Below are 20,385 nucleotides of genomic sequence, written 5' to 3'. Positions count from 1 at the left end.
TTAATTCCTGTTTCTTTTGGGCACCCCTTCGCACATAACATTGCAGACATTTTGAGATAGTGATCTTTTTCTCTTTTTGTGGCCATCCTCTGACCTGCATGACTGTGTAATGTGGGCATTTGCTTTACCTTAATTAGTAGCCACCTCCTAATCAAGAAGACTGTCACAATCTCTCTTTTTTGCAAACTACACTGTACTTACATGTATCGCAGCTCGGACTCTCTCCTGACCAAAATCTCCCGGATCCTCTCAATCTTAAACAGCTCATCTTCAATATCATCTACGGTGGTTGTGGAATCTGCCATGGATATAACATCTTCACCTGGGAAAAGAGGTAATAGGACAGAAAAACACGCCACTGTTAAATTTTTTATAATTTCATTATATACTGTACATTTGTGGGAATTTATTTTTCCTTGATGTCTAGCTGCACCCACTAAGGCTTATTATGTTGAGGAATCTCCACTCATTTTCCTGCACTCCTCCTATGTTGTGCAAGGGAAATAAGTGATGTTACAGATATGTCCACGTATCCCTATCATCAAATCGCACCATATAATGTGTGTCATACCACAAACTTTGCAACTTAGCCATGCAACTTTTTCTTAAAATATGCATCTTATTGCGCTATACTAATCCTAAGTACTTGGGGGGTCATTCCGACCCGATCGCACGCTGCAGTTTTTTGCAGCCATATGATCGGGTCTCAACAGCACATGCGTGCGGGCCGCAATGTGCAGGCGCTTTGCAGTCGCCGGGCAGTGACGAAAAGAATGAAGAAAGCGTTTGCAGCGGTGAATGCAAGAAGACTGACAGGAAGAGGCTGGCTGGGGGTGTCAACTCACCGTTTTGAAGGAGTGTCCGGCCAAATGCAGGCGTGCCCAGCCGTTTCCAGGGAGGGATCCTAACGTCACCTCCAGGCTGGATCATCGCAGCGGCTGAGTAAGTCCTGAGCTGTGGAAGCTCTCTGCACAAGCAATCGCTCCCCTGCACAGCGTTTACCACCTACCCTGTAGGCGGCGATTACCTGGTCGCAGCAGTGCTAAAATCTGCCTGTGTGTGACCAGGTCGGAATGAGGGCCTTAGTGCATTATTAGCAAATTAAGGTGCAAAATTCAGGAAAAGTATGTAAATTGGGTAAAAGTACAAAAGACAGAGATTCTATTGTACAGGACCCATCTTTTGCCGTTTTACCCAGATTCCGTACTGTTTCCTGAATTGTAATTTGCTAATATTAAACAGAATCATTAAAAGTATACTAAGTTCCGCTCCAGAGACAGTGGCAGGTGGGGCCGTACACCTGACAATCCATAACGCTGGTGGAGCTGAGGGAGGACAGAAACCTCCCATGAAGCAGAAGGGCAAAAGCTTGCTTGATCTTGATTTTCAGTATGAAAGTGGGGCCCCATGATCCTTCTGACTTTATGGGCTTTAAGCAGGAGGGGTCAGAAAAGTCAGCATTTTTTAGTTGCTAACGAATTGGTATAAAGTAGCAGATTAAGCATAGCAAAGCATGGCACAAGTCACTCATATACTCACACATGGTTATGATTAATCTGCTACTTTATACATAGACGTGAGCAGACGCCGACACGAGGGTGCCGCTCCTGACTCCCCCCCCCCCCCCTCCTCCGCATTATGGTCTGCTCCCTCCCGTCCAGGACATAGACTGTTTACCTGGCAGCCATGGTGACCACTCTTATGTCCTAGAGCAAGGGGTGGAGGAGGTAGTCCGTTACCTGGCGGAGGGGGGAAGTCCGGAGCAGTACCCCTGTGTCGGCTTCTGTGAATACGAATGACCGTATACCAAATCCTTTGTGACTACAACTACTTATCGTAAATACAATATTTAGTACACTATCAGCTTATTAATGCTAAAACTTACCTACAGTAACTTTGAAAAAGTACTCAGGCACTGAATCACTACCTGTGGTGGAGGGTCTAAGTTGTACCAGGCCATATGGCGCAAAGAGGATAGGTGTATGAGACACATCTGGACAGTGCCATGGAGTGCCCTAACTTACTGTTTTGGAGGCACTCAGCAGAAAATGTCATTACTACAAGCAGAATAAAAAAAAGAGGAGCAACATGGGCACTGCTAGAGTCTATGGTCAATTCCATCTAATATCCAAACATGCAAAGAAACTATTACAATAAAATATACATACAATAGCAAATATTCTAACTCCTACCCAGTGGATAGACTCACGCTGACTTGTGATCAAGGTCAAACAAGTTCTAAGACAAGTTCTCTATTGCTTCATATTCAATCTGCATCATTTGTTTATGGAGTTTGTACCCATGAGATAGGTTTTCATGTTTTTTTGACCATGGTGATCTGTTTTAATCTGAGTGCTTTCTACGCTTAATTTCTTTTTTATTGTAACATTGTTTTATTCCCCCAGCATCACCTTATCATGAAATGATTATTGTCCATGTGTCTGATAAACAGTATTTATTACTTCTACTTTGGGCAATCATGTGACCTCCTCCTTTCCATAATGTCTATACCCTGTGGAATTTTATTCATGTCTGTTCTTGTCATTATTGTGGCCATAGAGATTTGTGTGCCCCAACTATACAGTTCTTTTTCTCTGCTACTGTTTATGATACTGTACTACTCTATGGTGTATGCCACCAAATACGTATTCATAAAATAAAATAAATATTCAGAGATGTTCTTTGAGAAAATGTAAATACCTAACCAGGTGAGCAGGTAAAATTATACTTCATTCCCCACAGATTTTCATTCCAATGCCTTTTTTTGTGTACTCTGCACCAGTCTCACCAGCTTTAAATTTGCAATCAAAACACACCATTCCATAAAGGCGTACCAGCCCCCCTTCAACGGTGCATCCGGAAAGTATTCACAGCGCTTCACATTTTGTTATGTTACAACATTATGCCAAAACTGGCGGAGGGGGGAAGTCCGGAGCAGTACTCCTGTGTCGGCTTCTGTGAATACCAATGACCGTATACCAAATCCTTTGTGACTACAACTACTTATCGTAAATACAATATTTAGTACACTATCAGCTTATTAATGCTAAAACTTACCTACAATAACTTTGAAAAAGAACTCAGGCACTGAATCACTACCTGTGGTGGAGGGTCTAAGTTGTACCAGGCCATATGGCGCAAAGAGGATAGGTGTATGAGACACATATGGCCAGTGCCATGGAGTGCCCGAACTGTGGGGACATATCTGGCACTGTGTGGCCATTTATGTATCTGGCACTGCTGGGGGTCATGTCATGTGTATCTGGCACTGCTGGGGGGCATGTCATGTGTTGCTGGCACTGCTGGGGGGCATGTCACGTGTAGCTGGCACTGCCGGTGGGCATGTCATGTGTAGCTGGCACTGCTGGGGAGCATATCATGTAGTGTTCCCGCTAGGCGTCTGTGGCTAGGCAATGTGTCTCTGTGTTCTACCTGGCGCAAAGTGTCTCAGTGCTCTACCTGGCGCAAAGTGTCTCAGTGCTCTACCTGGCGCAAAGTGTCTAACGTGCTCTGCCTGGCGCAAAGTGTCTAAATGTGCTCTGCCTGGCGCAAAGTGTCTAACGTGCTCTGCCTGGCGCAAAGTGTCTAGGAGGTTCTACCTGGTGCAATGTGTATTAGCTGCACTACTGTGTGGTGTAATGCGAATTGCCACAATTATGTGGCCACGCACCTTCCCCACGAAGCAACGCCCCAAAATTTTTGCTGCGTGCCTTCGGCGCACACTGTCCATGCTTTGGCATGTAGGTAGGGGAGCACCAAGCATTACAGTATGTACATCATTTTGCCCTCCTAACTTAAAAATGTGCCCTCCCTGTGATCAGCACCCTGCCCTAAAAAGTGAACACTATCATGTGTAGCTGGCACTGCTGGGGGGCATATTGTGTGTAGCTGGCACTGCTGGGGGGCATGTCATGTGTAGCTGGCACTGCTGCGGGGCATGTCACGTGTAGCTGGCACTGCCGGTGGGCATGTCATGTGTAGCTGGCACTGCTGGGGAGCATATCATGTAGTGTTCCCGCTAGGCGTCTGTGGCTAGGCAATGTGTCTCTGTGCTCTACCTGGCGCAAAGTGTCTCAGTGCTCTACCTGGCGCAAAGTGTCTCAGTGCTCTACCTGGCGCAAAGTGTCTAACGTGCTCTGCCTGGCGCAAAGTGTCTAAATGTGCTCTGCCTGGCGCAAAGTGTCTAACGTGCTCTGCCTGGCGCAAAGTGTCTAGGAGGTTCTACCTGGTGCAATGTGTATTAGCTGCACTACTGTGTGGTGTAATGCGAATTGCCACAATTATGTGGCCACGCACCTTCCCCACGAAGCAACGCCCCAAAATTTTTGCTGCGTGCCTTCGGCGCACACTGTCCATGCTTTGGCATGTAGGTAGGGGAGCACCAAGCATTACAGTATGTACATCATTTTGCCCTCCTAACTTAAAAATGTGCCCTCCCTGTGATCAGCACCATGCCCTAAAAAGTGAACACTATCATGTGTAGCTGGCACTGCTGGGGGGCATATTGTGTGTAGCTGGCACTGCTGGGGGGCATGTCATGTGTAGCTGGCACTGCTGCGGGGCATGTCATGTGTAGCTGGCACTGTTGCGTGGCATGTCATGTGTAGCTGGCACTGCTGGGGGGCATATCATGTCTATCTGGCACTGCACATTATGTGTATCTGGCACTATACTGGAGACATTATGTGTATCTGACACTATACATAAATAAATAAATATGTGTAAGGAACACTACTGTGGCTGTTATGTGTAAGGCTGCTAATTGTGTGCGTAGAGGGGGTGTGAAAATATATTTATTTATAGTTTGATAATATGAAGTTACAAGACCACGCCCACTTTTCCAGGAGGCCACACCCACTTTTCCAGGAGCGCGCGCATAGGGTTTTGGGGGGACTTTTAAATTTTCTCGCTCAGGGTGCTAGTAGGCCTGGAGCCGGCCCTGCCTGGTCCCTACAACATAGTATCAAATGTACACTTCATCTTCAGCCCTATGTTGTGTGGGCAGACGGGGACGTAGAAACATATCTGGTGGGACTGTCCACTGATTTGGAATGAAGTTGTCTCCCTGATTAGCAAGATGGTTGCCTACTCCTCCCAAAAAACCCTTATATATCCTACTTTGTAAACCAATAAAGGGGGTTTCCACATCCAACCTTCACATTCAACTTTGAACAAACACAGTAGCCACGTAGCGGTATGGAAGCAAATGGATGTATAGTATTCCCCGGATTTTGTCCACCCTCACTAGAATCATTGGTCGCAGACCTTTTATATTGACTGCTCATATCTCATGTGCTTATTTCCTTTTTACCCACCATTCCCTTAACCTTTTGTTATTAATTGGGGTTCAGTATGGAATACGGCGGCCGGGATTGCTGGCCATCAGTATACCAACAGCGGCATCCGGCCACCAGTATGCCGGCAGTGGGGCGAGCGCTAGAAAACGCTGTGCTTTCCACAGGTTATTTTGTCCCTCTATTGGTGTCGTGGACACCTACAAAGGGAGAATAGACTGATGGCACCGGTATTCCGACACAGCATTTCACCGCTAGTCGGGATTCCAGCACCGGCATTGTGACCGCCAGGATCCCAACTAGCGGTACTGTAACCGCTTCCCGTTAACTGGTATTGGTTTTGGTTAGCATTCAACAAGATTCTAAACAACAATTTGCGGGGCTCGCGGTCACTTGGATGCAGTCACTTGGTCATGCAGCTGTCAGCATCTCCCCTTGGATCAGTGGTCCCAGCACTTCCAGGTTCCGCTGTTAGCGCCTGGGCCTTTCCATGTTACTAGAGTTACCACTGGCCCTCTAACATCCGCCACAACTGTCTACTCTGAGGCAAGGAAAGGAATACTGCCACGGAGACACTGGCCGTATGTGCCCCGTGAGACTGCACAGCTTTCCCTGCCCTAGAACGGCCCTGCATGGCTTGTTCATTAGTTATCTTTGCCAAATCTATGCAGCTATACTGAGATATCCTATTGTACCAACTTTGTTCTTGAATCTCCTTGCATAACCCCTGTGGCTTATAAGAGACCCCAAGTGTACCAGACCCTGGCTTGCTGACATATAAGTGATTGCTACAACCTATATGTCACACCAGTAACAAGGGCACTGCGACCTGCATGCACGGCACAATGATCTCCAAACCTCCTTGCAGTGATTGGTGGTTCCCCAGCAGGCAGAGGAAACTGCTGCGCTTAGTGGCAACAGCCTCTGGACCTAGTGGAGCCCAGCACACAGTAACTGTGCTGTGAAAAGAGGTTGCTTACAGTGATAGTTTAGCTGGATACCAGGCCCCTTAAAGAAGCCCGGGTCCAGGTAATTATTACTATCGCCACATCTTGGTGCCACTGGTGAAAATGACCAATGCATTATATTGTGCACTACTGTTACTGGTTGTGCCAATACTGCCTTCATCACCAAATCCATTAATACTCATAGGTTCATGACAAATATACTCAGTATTGCTCAGTCTCATTCTAGCTGTAGATACCCATATGGCAGCATCATACAGAGTACTGCCCCATATAGCAGTAGTAAGCAACAATTAGCTAATATAACATTGTCTCATGCCATCACTGAATTGATCGCTTTGTGACCTAACCAGTGCTGGTCTACTAACCTGTGAGTCCTTTGGCTATTTGTATTCCTCATCTACAAACTTTGCTGTCAATCTCCTACAGTGATCTCCAATAGCCAAATGTCACCTACAGTAGATTTCCAAGTACAGTTTTGTCAAAGTAGTATTCCCCATCAAGCAGTGTACACTGTGCAGTTGTGATGAGGGGGTTTCACAATGAGGTGCACAGCAGTCAGTTTCCAGTTAATCCAGGTCTCTAGGAAACAGACATTGTTAATCTGTGGGTCTGATGATGAGGCTGCCTTGTCACCAATGCTACAAAGAAAAAGGTAAAATGCATTAAGAATGTAAAATATTTCTGTAGCAGGAATATGTTATTATTCTACATAAAATTCAAGAGTGCCATTGTCACACGCCATAGGCAGTGTTCACCGCGCTTACCCCTGCGTGCCTGCTGGTCTGTGTTGCGGCCTCCGCCTTCGTTGGTCCACGGGCTCCGGCGCCTGGCTGGCACGGCTCCCGGCGGTTCTCCGGGGCAGGGGCGCCGCCATGACACCCGGCATCACGTGGGCGGGGAGCAGGTGACGTCATCAGACTGTTCCGCCAATCCAGCGGAGGCGGGAGATTCAAAGGCAGACGCCGGGCAGCGCCTCATCGCCTGAGTATCGTCTTTTCCCCTGAAGTGGATGCCAGTGCTTCTGTCCTCGGCTGATCTCTCTACAGCATACCCCAGTGTCTCCGGCATTTCCAGGTGTCAGTTGTTGCACAGCTTCCAGCGTTCCCAGCCGCTGCTGGGTTCCACTGCGCTCTAGTCACCAGTGCTTCTTGAAGTCAGCGTGGGCTGCAGGTTAAACGTCGCTCACAAGTTATACAAGTCCTCAGTGTCTTTAACCCTCGCTCTCAAGTTATACAAGTCCTCAGTGTCTTTAACCCTCGCTCTCAAGTTCTTCAAATCATCAGTGTCTTTCACCACCGCTCTCAAGTTCTTCAAATCATCAGTGTCTTTAACCACCGCTCTCAAGTTCTTCAAATCATCAGTGTCTTTAACCACCGCTCTCAAGTTCTTCAAATCATCAGTGTCTTTAACCACCGCTCTCAAGTTCTTCAAATCATCAGTGTCTTTAACCACCGCTCTCAAGTTCTTCAAATTATCAGAGTCTTAACCACCGCTCTCAAGTTCTTCAAATCATCAGTGTCTTTAACCACCGCTCTCAAATTCTTCAAATTATCAGAGTCTTAACCACCGCTCTCAAGTTCTTCAACTCATCAGTGTCTTTTAACCACCGCTCTCAAGTTCTTCAGTCACCAGTATCTTTTACCGTCACTCACAAGTACTTCCTGGACATTTCTCCATACACTCCTTCTCTGTTATGTGACATTGTGTTGCTCTCTTCCTGCAATAAAGTCCTTTAATATTTTCACCAAGCTTTTCTGTCAGAGTCCTGTATGAGGAAGACCTATATCAAGCCATCCCTGTTCCGACCCAACTGCGGTTCCTCTCCCCTACCATCAGGAGAACCCCCGAGTTCACAACACCCTCAACCTAGGTCAGTGACAGTATACTCAGGCCTCATGGACGCGGGGTATCGGAGCCCAGAGGCAAGTTCCATCCAGGACTTGATTTCTCGAGTACAAAGTCAGGAAGCAGCACAGGGCCAGGTGATGCATTATCTCCAGGAATTATCTGGTCGGCTGGATCAAATTCAGACGTCTCTGGCCTTAGTAGTACCGGCCCCAGCTCCAGTACCCGCTCCAGTGGTTGTCTCTAGTAATATTCCATCCTCCTCTGGAACCAGGTCACGCCTTCAGCTCCCTACTCCTTCTCGCTATAATGGGAATCCAAAGAATTGCCGTGGTTTTCTCAATCAGTGCGAGGTACATTTTGAACTGCTTTCACATAACTTCCCTACTGATCGGTCCAAGGTGGCATACATTATTTCTTTGCTCGAGGGTTCAGTGTTGGATTGGGTGTCTCCGTTATGGGAGCGATCTGATCCATTGGTTTCTAGCTACACCAATTTCATTACGTCATTCCGGAGGATCTTTGATGAGCCCGGCAGGACGACCACTGCCTCTGCAGACTTGCTTCGTGTCCGACAAGGCTCTCGTTCAGTGGGACAGTATGTGATTAATTTTCAGACCATAGCCTCAGAACTGCGCTGGAATAATGATGCTCTTCGGGCTGCCTTTTGGAACGGGCTCTCCGATCGTCTAAAGGACGAGTTGGTCACTAGAGATTTGCCGGATTCTTTAGAACAGTTGATCTCGCTCTGTGTAAAGGTAGATCTTCGCATGCAGGAACGAGGTGGCGAACGTAGTCGGTCAGATCGATCAAGGGTCCGATCTCTTCCGTCTAAGCAAACGATTATTCCAAGTACTGATGAACCCATGCAGATTAATCGATCCCGGCTGTCCCCAGAAGAACGTCAGCATCGTCGTGAGGGTAGACTCTGCCTCTACTGTGGAGCCGCAGATCACTTTCTCAAGTTTTGCAAGTCTCGCCCGGAAAACGGGCAGTCCTAGCTTGTTCTGGAGGAGTCGAGCTAGGAGTTTCTTCTAAACCTTCCCCGCCAGTGGACTGTTTACTCTCCGTGTCTCTGTTCTCCGAGTCAATAGCCAAACCCGTTAAGGCTCTGCTGGAGTCAGGGGCTGCAGGGAATTTTATTTCCCTTTCCTGTGCCCAGGATCTGGGTTGTCAGCTACGGTCGGTCGAACGACCTATTACGTTGTCTGCTATCAAATTTCTAACGGTCTGATTTCAAGTTGTACAGTACCAATCAAACTGCAAGTGGGAGCTCTGCATCAAGAACACCTAGAGTTCCTAGTGATTCGGGAGATGCCCCACGATCTGGTTCTTGGCCTTCCTTGGCTTAAACTTCACAACCCTCACGTCGACTGGAGTTCGACACAAATAACATCTTGGAGTTCTTTTTGTCATTCAAACTGTCTCACCCCAGTCTATCCGCTCCGTGTATCTTCCAAGTCAGATGAAGGGCTCATTCCGGAGGCCTATCGGGAGCTTTCTGACGTGTTCTCGGAGCAAGCGGCCGATCAGCTACCACCGCATAGACCCTGGGACTGCCCCATTGAGCTCATTCCGGGGAAAATGCCACCTCGGGGTCGCACTTATCCCTTATCATTGCCCGAGACCCAAGCTATGTCGGACTATATCAAGTCTAATCTACAGAAAGGATTCATCCGCCCCTCTACTTCTCCGGCGGGGGCGGGTTTCTTTTTTGTGAAGAAGGACGGAGGGCTGAGACCATGTATTGACTATCGTGGTCTAAATGATGTCACCATTAAGAACAAGTATCCTTTGCCGCTCATTACGGAGCTTTTTGATAGAGTTTGCGGAGCCCGAGTTTTCACCAAGCTTGATTTAAGGGGAGCTTATAATTTGATACGTATCCGACAAGGGGACGAATGGGAGACGGCCTTCAATACCAGGGACGGGCATTACGAGTATCTGGTAATGCCGTTTGGCCTCAGCAACGCCCCTTCCGTCTTCCAGGGATTCATTAACGAAGTCTTTCGGGATATGCTATACCTAAGTGTAGTGGTATATTTGGATGATATTCTGATATTTTCTAAAAATCTCACAGAGCACAGAATACAGGTCAAAGAGGTACTTCTTCGATTACGAGAGAATCATCTTTATGGCAAGATTTCCAAGTGTACTTTTGAGGTTCCTTCTATTCCATTTCTTGGTTACATCATTTCGGGCACGGAGCTTTGTATCGATCCAGAGAAACTCACTGCCATCCGGGACTGGACTCAGCCTCTTTCCTTGAAAGCAGTACAACGATTTCTGGGCTTTGCAAATTACTACCGAAAATACATAAAGGGATTTTCTACCATCGTGGCACCCGTTACTGCCCTAACCAAGAAGGGTTCTGACCCAAGTCATTGGTACTCCGAAGCTGTAGCAGCGTTCGCTCAGTTAAAGGCAGCCTTTATGTCCGCTCCAGTCCTTCAACAACCAAATTTTTCAAAACCATTCTTCTTGGAGGTTGATGCTTCCTCGGTAGGCATAGGTGCCGTGCTTTCGCAGTATGCTCCAGATGGGAACTTACATCCATGTGGTTTCCATTCTCGCAAATTCTCCTGCGGAACAGAATTATACCATTGGAGACAAAGAGCTTTTGGCAATAAAATCTGCCTTGGAGGAATGGAGATATCTTTTGGAAGGTGCTAAACACCTAATTACAATTTTCACTGATCATAAGAATTTGCTGTACCTCAAGACGGCCCAGTGCTTGAATCCCCGTCAAGCTAGATGGGCGCTCTTCTTTACCCGGTTTTCGTTTGTTATTAAGTACCGGGCTGGGACTTTTAACACCAAGGCTGATGCTTTATCCCGTTCCTTAACAGCTTCAGATGAGGAGAATTCCGTTGAGAAGGCTTTGATTCTCAGTCCAGTTTCTATGTCAGCGGCTCCCACCGCTTTGGGTCCTCCTCCTGGGAGAATGTCTGTGCCAGCTAAATTTCAACCAAGGTTGTTGCAGTGGGCTCATGTTTCCAAGTTTTCCGGTCATCCTGGAGTTCAAAAGATGTGGGAGTTTCTACGAAGGTCTTACTGGTGGGACACTATGAAGAAGGATATTCAAGATTATGTCAACTCATGTCCTCGGTGTGCTCAGCACAAAATTCCTCGTTTGCCTCCTGCGGGGTTATTGCATCCACTGTCCATTCCCCAGAGGCCTTGGACCCATATCTCTATGGACTTTGTCACCGAATTGCCCCTCTCCAAGGGTCACAATACTGTCTGGGTAATTATCGACCGTTTCTCTAAGATGGCACATTTTGTACCTTTGACTGGGTTACCATCAGCTCCCAAGTTGGCTTTGTTATTTATCCGAGAACATTTCCACCTGCACGGCTTACCTCAGGAAATTGTCTCTGACCGGGCGGTACAATTCACTGCAAGATTCTGGAGAGCTCTCTGTACGGCCTTGCAAATAAAACTCAAGTTTTCATCCGCTTACCATCCACAAACCAATGGGCAAACTGAACGCGTCAATCAAGATTTAGAGACTTTTCTCCGTGTTTATCTTTCTCCTTCGCAAGATGATTGGGTGGAACTGTTGCCATGGGCCGAGTTTGCCCATAATCATCTGTACCACTCTTCGACTGGTGAGTCCCCATTTTTCATTCATTATGGGTTCCATCCTCAAGTTCCTGAATTACCCATTTGTCCTCCGGAGGAGGTTCCTGCTGCAGCCTCTACACTTCGGCACTTCAGCCAAATTTGAAGTCGAGTTCATGCTAATCTCAAGAGAGTTTCCGGACGCTATAAGTTCTTTGCGGATAGGAAGCGACGAGCAGCTCCCCAATACAAGGTTGGTGACATGGTATGGCTTTCCACCCGCAACCTCCGGTTAAGGGTGTCCACTATGAAGTTCGCCCCAAAGTTTATTGGTCCTTACCCCGTGTTACAAGTCCTGAATCCGGTTGTCTGCAAATTGGGATTGCCTTCCCACCTCCGGATACCAAACTCCTTTCATGTTTCTCTCCATCGCCCCCTTATTTTAAACCGGTTCCATTCAAAGTCCCCAAGGCCAACCTCTGCAGAGTCTGAAGCTGGAACGGACTTTGAAATCAAAGCTATTCTTGACTCTCGTTATCTTCACAAGAATCTACAGTATTTGGTGGAGTGGAAAGGTTTTGGCCCCGAGGAGAGGAGCTGGGTCAAGGCTACTGAAGTTATGGCTCCCCGACTGGTGCGGGTTTTTCATTCCAGACATCCAACAAAACCTGGAAAGTGTCCGGGGGCCACTCCTGGAGGAGGGGGTACTGTCACACGCCATAGGCGGCGTTTACCGCGCTTACCCCTGCGTGCCTGCTGGTCTGTGTTGCGGCCTCCGCCTTCGTTGGTCCACGGGCTCCGGCGCCTGGCTGGCGCGGCTCCCGGCGGTTCTCCGGGGCAGGGGCGCCGCCATGACACCCGGCATCACGTGGGCGGGGAGCAGGTGACGTCATCAGACTGTTCCAACAATCCAGCGGAGGCGGGAGATTCAAAGGCAGATGCCGGGCAGCGCCTCGGCGCCTGAGTATCGTCTTTTCACCTGAAGTGGATGCCAGTGCTTCTGTCCTCGGCGGATCTCTCTGCAGCATACCCCAGTGTCTCCGGCATTTCCAGGTGTCAGTTGTTGCACAGCTTCCAGCGTTCCCAGCCGCTGCTGGGTTCCACTGCGCTGTAGTCACCAGTGCTTCTTGGAGTCAGCGTGGGCTGCAGGTTAAACGTCGCTCACAAGTTATACAAGTCCTCAGTGTCTTTAACCCTCGCTCTCAAGTTAAACAAGTCCTCAGTGTCTTTAACCCTCGCTCTCAAGTTATACAAGTCCTCAGTGTCTTTAACCCTCGCTCTCAAGTTCTTCAAATAATCAGTGTCTTTCACCACCGCTCTCAAGTTCTTCAAATCATCAGTGTCTTTAACCACCGCTCTCAAGTTCTTCAAATCATCAGTGTCTTTAACCACCGCTCTCAAGTTCTTCAAATTATCAGAGTCTTAACCACCGCTCTCAAGTTCTTCAAATCATCAGTGTCTTTAACCACCGCTCTCAAGTTCTTCAAATCATCAGTGTCTTTAACCACCGCTCTCAAGTTCTTCAAATCATCAGTGTCTTTAACCACCGCTCTCAAGTCCTTCAAATTATCAGAGTCTTAACCACCGCTCTCAAGTTCTTCAACTCATCAGTGTCTTTTAACCACCGCTCTCAAGTTCTTCAGTCACCAGCAGGGGTTAAAGTGGGCCGGAACGGGGCGGAACTGCGTTCCGTCACCTCTAATTGCAGGCGGAACCAGTTCCGCCTGCGTCCGGCCACAGCATCAGGTCACGGCTGCATTGTAAAGTTTGCAGCGTCCGCCAGCCAATCCCGGCTCGCGGACCAGCTGCAGATCCAATTAAAAGAAGGGGCGGCTATTTCAAAAGCTGGCGTGAGCCAATCACGGCTCGCGGACCGCCAGCCAATGAGAAGCTGCCTAGTGGCAGTTTCTCATTGGCTAACAGTCCGCGATACGTGATTGGTGCGCAATCGGCGCTAGATTCAAAAGCGCAGCCCCTTCCCCTATACGGATACTGGGACCGGCAAATCTGTCTCCCCGCAGCACAGCGTAATGGGACCGCCGGAGCCCGTGACAGTGGGTCCCCCCGCACACATGCATAGGATCATAGGTGTGCGCACCCCCCACACGTGCCCTACATTTATTGCTGCACATTCCTGTGCCCTTCTCCTGCTGCGCCCGCCGTCAGGTCATGTGAGTGAGTGTGCTTTCTTTATCATTATTTAGGCATACATGTTTCTCCAGCGGCACACAATAAGGACAAGAGTTGGCTTTAGTCACTAAAGCCGACTCTTGTCCTTATTGAGTTCTGCTGGAGAAACATGAGATATATATATATGTTTACTTATTTAATGGTGAGCACTACTGGGGGCATTCTGTAAGCATATGGGGCGGGCAATGTGAATAAGATTGTGCTACAGTGAGGCATTACTTTGAATTTGGGGTACTTTTGTGTGGCCACGCCCCTTCCTTATGAAACCACACCCTTTTTTGCGGCACGCGCGCCTACGGCGCGCGCTAAGGGGGAGGGGTTGTGGGGAAGATGAGTTCCCCCACCTCTCCAGGACCACTTTAAGCCCTGGTCACCAGTATCTTTTACCGTCACTCACAAGTACTTCCTGGACATTTCTCCATACACTCCTTCTCTGTTATGTGACATTGTGTTGCTCTCTTCCTGCAATAAAGTCCTTTAATATTTTCACCAAGCTTTTCTGTCAGAGTCCTGTATGAGGAAGACCTATATCAAGCCATCCCTGTTCCGACCCAACTGTGGTTCCTCTCCCCTACCATCGGGAGAACCCCCGAGTTCACAACACCCCCAACCTAGGTCAGTGACAGCCATCTTGTGAGGATGCAGACCTGCACAGCGCCGGGGCCTTACCCCGCCACTTGATCCTCTGGGGGTTTTCTCCAAGGATCCCATGCGGGTCCAGGCATCAGCAGCGGGTACCTACACCCCTGTGGACCCTTCTCGAACCTCTGTGTCTGCCTATGTGTCTCCCCAGGGCTCCTATTCTGCTGGGCTGCTGGCCTACCAGGGCTCTGCCCTTTCTCAACACAGTAGTCTCTAACCCACCAGATCACTCCAGAGCGGCAATTTCTGACTTCCGTACTCCCGCGGCTGTGGATCCAGTTCCCTTCTGATGGGTTCCCTCTCTCCTACCACTGCCTCGGCACTCCCTCCTCCTGATACCAAGATCTACAACCAGGATTCTCAGCCAACATTACTGTAGCCAGTGAGACACCTGCATTGCTTCACCTGGCCCTTTGCCTTTAGCCCTATCACCCTGGGGGACCAGCTGAGCTACTGTGCCTGTAGTCTTGCAGTCCTTGGACTTGGAGGCTTCCCCCTGCAGAAGTTGGAAGGTATCCATGGACCTGATCCACTGCCGTTGACCCAGACTCTGCAGCACCTCTTTGCGCAACTGGCTCATTGTGAGCACCATCCCTACATTAAAGTAACTATTATGCTTGGTGTTTGAGACTACACCCCCCCCCCCCCACATATTCTTCCTACATGTTTTTTGTCTTACTAATCCTCTCCTCCAACCTTGAGAATAGCCTCCATACTTTCTACATCTCATATCTCTCCATTTCCACATTCCCCCATCAGCGCAATTTTCTTGAGACTGTCCCTCCATGATGCCTTACACATATAGCAATATTATATCCTTTATCAATGCCAGGGGCCTGAATATCACTGAAAAACGGTCTAAACTTCTTTACTCCTTGTGGGAGGATAGAGTTGATTTTGACCTTGTCCAAGAAAGACATTTTTTAGACATGGTCCCCAAGTCCCCTTTCTCCAAGATCACAGATTTCCTACTGCCATCTTTCATGATAGTATTCAGGAAAAATCTCAATGTCACGCTACAGGGACCAGTGCTCCGGGGGCGTTGGGACTTACCCGTCCGGTCCTTATGACGGGGTCCTTCTGGGAGTGGGGCAGGCTGCTGCTGGCGGGCGCTGCGGGCTGGCAGGCTGTTAGGAACTCATAGGATCAGGCATCTGGGCTGGGCTGATTGCGGGAGTGCTGCAGCATCGGTACATGGGCACCACCATCTTGGATTTTGGTCATGTGACTGAGGAGTTCAATCAGCTGCTCTGGAGGCTGTGGGTGGTCTCAGGCCAATCAGCATCATTCAGCAGGTATTTAACAGGTCAGTCTTGGCTGTGCAGGTGTCGGTGCAACGTCTCTGCTCACACTGATACAATGTGGCAACTCTGTGCTCTTCAGCCTTACTTTTGCAGCATCCAGTAAGTTTTCTGCAGTCATTAACCGGCCAGTTCTGTCTCAGTTTCAGTCTCAGTCACAGTTGTCTGACCATTCCAGTGATACAAGCCCGGTCTCTCTGCAGCATCAGCCAACCCAGCTTGTCTACCTCAGCGAATGCACTGCAGTCTGCCTAAAAACTCTCATTGCTCGAGATCTCCAGTTACCAACCCCCCCTTCCCCCCCGGAGTGATTCTTCCAACCGGACCACAGTAGTGACTTCCGGAGCGCTTGTTCTTCTGGATAACCCACTCTGTCTTATGCCTGCTGCGCAGGGTAATTGTTCCTTGTTTGAATAAACCTATGAAAAAAGCCTATTTTCTTCCTGCTTGACTCTTGTTTTAACAGTCCAGCCAGATTCTAAAAACCCCGAACCGGATTCATAGAGCCTGTCTCTGTTCAGTAGGCTGATTTTAGTTAGACCTCTTTTGGTAATCTGCCAAATTTTTAACCAACAGTTTACGTTCACCTCTATGCCCTTAATCAGGCCCAACCCTCTTTATTTTTTGGGGGGAAATATATTGGATAAAATTGAGTCTCTTGTGAAAAGCATTGTTGTTTTGGGGTGGGGGGAACCTCTATTGGACATTAGACCCTGCTGTTGATACTTCTAATGATACTGCAAGGTATGGGAATATAAACGTTATCATCATGGAGAACTCATAATCCCATCGGCCGTGACTATTTTTTCTACTCACACCCACACAATATGATCTCGGCTTGATTACATGTTTTTGAGTCACAGACCTCATCCTCTGAGATGGAACCAGCACTTGGTCAGATCATATCCCTGTACTGGTAACCCTCTCCCTACCTCGGCCTACCTTTAAACAATGGACTTGGCATCTCAGTTAGTCTCTCCTGAAAGATGTTTATTGTAATGCTGAGACAGACTTAGCGATTACAGATTATCTCACTCGTACTGTAACAGCACTTTTGATGTATCCCAACTTTCTATCTGGAAAGCACACAATTGCGTTATTTAAAGTAAATGTATTCAATTAAAAACAAATAACAGATTGGACGCCTTGAGATAGTGGATAAATCCTTTTTATCTGGACACACTTATGCTAACCTGGTAGAGGCGCGTTCTGTGCTGTATAACTTGCTGGTTGCAGACATTAAAATGTCCATCCGGAAAAAGCCATATCTGCTTCTACCAGTGGGGAAACAAGCCTGGCAAAATGCACAATGGTTCACCTGCTGTACCCATACTATTAACCACTTGTCTGGCATGGTAACATCAGATGCGACCACACTAGGCTGTGCTGTCCCTGATGCGACCAGTCAGAAATGCCCACTGTGCGGCTGCTGGAATCTTCCAGCAGCTGCTGCTCACAGAGGGACCTCCCGGTTCCACTCCTTTCTAGCTCTCTCCCCTAGTCCCTGCCGTGCAGCCGGTCACTGCTGATCGGGCAGCCCGGCAGCACCCTCCACCCCGCAGCTACAGAGATTAGCAGCTGCTGGGGAAATGTTAAAAATGCAGCACTCACCTTTCCTGTGGACACCAGATGGCTGCTCTGCATCCGCTGGGAAAATGTAGAGTCGCTATGGTCCAATATATTGACCACTAATATTTGTACCGATGTTTATATGAAAAGTTATTTTCTCTTTTTTTTAAATCATGCTGTATTAAATAAATGTTCTTAACCTAATTCAATTTTTTTTTAAAAACAACACAATTTCTGGGCATTTTTTTTTTTTTTTTTTTTAAATGGGGATGGCCATACCTCACTTTATTAGGCCCTACACACTGGGCGATATGACTGAAAGATATGAACGATCTCGTTCATTAATGAACGAGATACCGTTCATATCTTTCAGTGTGGAGGCACAAGCGATGAACGAAGCGCAGCCCCGCGCTCGTTCATCGCTGGGGCCTGGTCGCTTGTGCATGCAGGCCAATATGGACGATCTTGGCATATATGCCTGCACTGCTATGGAGCCGGGTGACGGGGGGAGTGAAGAAACTTCACTCCCCCCGTCCCTGCACCCCCCCCCCTTCCCCCCGCCACCGGGTCGCTCGTCGCCTTATCTGCCGTCGGGCAGCTCGGCGGCGGATCGCGCTGTGTGTAGGGTCCTTAAGACACAACAGATTGCATCATTGTTAAAAAAAAAAATAATACTAAACAACACTCTACAATCTGTCCGGATTTTTCTCCCCATTCCACCCAGCCCTCTTCTCCACAATAAATTTCACCGACTTTCTTTCATCAGTCATCTCCCTCCCTCTGACTGAGAATCCCTTGATCTTCCCTTCACTTTTCAAGAGGTGGAACAGGCTTTTTCTACATCGCCATCCAGCAATGCTTCCGGCCATGATGGCTTTACTATTATTTACTATAAGACCTTCAAAGACAAACTTGCACCCATGCTCCTCCACACATTTAACGCCATTTCTAAATTTGGACAATCCCGCAAAGTCCATATGACTCCTAAAGCAGACAAGGACCGCTACCTGTGTCCAAGCTACAGATCCATATCACTTCTTTTTTTGCTGTCCTGCTATCAGATAGTCACCGCCTACAGGGGGAGTGTATTTTCGCTGTGCAAGTGTGTGATCGCATGTGTAGCAGAGCTGCTAAAAATCAGTTTGTGCAGTCTCTGCGCAGTCCAGGACTTACTCTTTCAGTGTCATTGAATCCTGCTTATCGGGGCCGGAACTGACATCAGACACATTCCCTCAAAACGCTTGGACATGCATGCGTTTTTTCGGACACTCCCTGTAAACGGTCAGTTGCCACCCACAAACGGCCTCTTTCTGTCAATCACCTTACGTATGCCCGTGCGAATGGATCCTTCACACCATCCCGTCGCTGACCGGCGTTGCCCATTGTAGCTGTCCCACGCGCCTGCGGATTGCGATGCATACGCATGCGCAGTTTGGATCTGATCGCCTGCTGTGCAAAAACACACCGCAGCAAACAGATCTGAATTAGGCCCATAGATGCATATATAGTGGAATAAAACCAAGTACCACTTACTGACACACAAGAAAAGGAGGGGAAAAAACATTGGTATCATAGAAGTAAAACAGACCCATATCTCTAAAAAGGGGGATGTCCCAGGGAGAGGGACTTCAGGTTGTACCAAGTAGAAAGTGCCACAGCTTTCTAAGTGATTCCTTTACAGGGATAGGGAGTAGCCAGATCTCAAAAAAAAGTTTCTGCTCTCTTCTCCTTGTTCATCGCCATCTCTAGCCATTCCAAGTGGAATAACCAGGACAACTGAGGCTTTAATAAAGCTATATAGAGGGAAGAAAAAGGCTTTTGATCGGATTAGTTGGACCTTCATGAGGTCTGTGCCTGGACACGTGATTAGGTCCTCTCAGTCTTCACAGAATCATGGCGCTTTACTAATCCCACTCTGCCACGGTCCATGTTAATGGCACCCTGTTTGACCCATTTTTCATTAATAATGGTACCAAACAGGGTATCCACTGCCGCCTTTAATATTTGATCTCTGTATGGAGGCCCTGGTGAGAGTGATTAGAGCCAATCCAAACATATCTGCTGTCTGATGGGGATGTTGAACATAAATTGGCACTACTTGCTTAGTGCTTGAATTTGAAACATTCAGGAACTTTCCAGTATCAAAACATTTCTTGAAATCCACACTTTCCACTATTGCTGGGCTTCAACAAGCTTTTTCCTTTCACATGCACCCAACCCATATTAATTACGTACCCGGGGGTTAAAATAATTAGGGACTTCTCTGAGCTGTTTTGCATGAACTACGACCCACTGCTGTCATCTATACTAATTGGCACATGAAACAACTCTCTTAGTTACATTTAATGTGGTTCTGATGAATACACTCCCAAAATTGTTCTACGTACTTCAAGCTCTCCTAGTCCGTATACCTAATTCCTGGTTTCACTCAATTAACCTTCTGATTCGAAAATGTATCTGGTCTAGGAAAAGCCCCAGAATCAGAAGTGAAGTTTTTTCTTCGCCTAAACACCTGGGAGACCTACAACTTCCATACATTAAAAACTATCCCCATCAGAGGCATAACTAAGGGGGGTAGAGCAGGACACGTGCCCTGGGCGACTTGGCATGTCCACTCGCCCCCGCTGCTCTGGCTCTGCCCCCAGGCCGTCCCCCATCCCACTGCTATGTGAGGGGAGGAGAGTGCAGCGCCTCTCCTGCCCCTCAATGTGCTCAGTGTCTGGTCTGGCGGCGGCGGGGCAAGTCTCTTGGTTTGGTTTGTTAGCCAGTCAGAGCTCCTGATTGGTTGCTGGTCCGCGAGCTCCGAGGCTAACGAACCTGCGACAAGCTACCCGCGGCCGGCAGCCAGAGACCGGACTTCATGGTGCATTGAGGGGCAGGAGAGGCGCTGCGCTCTCCTCCCCTCACATAGCAGATAGCAGTGGGCAGCGGTGAGCGGGGGGGGGGGGGGGACGGAGGGGGCAATGTGTATCTCTGTGGGGCAATGTGTATCTGGCAATGTGTGTTTCTGTG

General features: G+C 48.2%; 1 protein-coding gene across 1 annotated transcript in view; it reads right to left on the bottom strand.

Moving 5' to 3' along the window:
* Positions 1-20,385, bottom strand: part of LOC135056194 (bMERB domain-containing protein 1-like) — a 60,509-nt gene that overhangs the window by 22,129 nt on the left and 17,995 nt on the right. The window contains exon 2 of the mRNA XM_063961059.1: positions 202-322. Coding sequence (XP_063817129.1) covers positions 202-322 — 121 coding nt within the window. The remainder of the gene's footprint in view (positions 1-201; positions 323-20,385) is intronic.

The sequence above is a fragment of the Pseudophryne corroboree genome, chromosome 3 (assembly GCF_028390025.1).
Source record: "Pseudophryne corroboree isolate aPseCor3 chromosome 3, aPseCor3.hap2, whole genome shotgun sequence".
NCBI classification, from domain to species: Eukaryota; Metazoa; Chordata; class Amphibia; order Anura; family Myobatrachidae; genus Pseudophryne; species Pseudophryne corroboree.
This window is presented reverse-complemented; position numbering and strand designations above follow the sequence as displayed.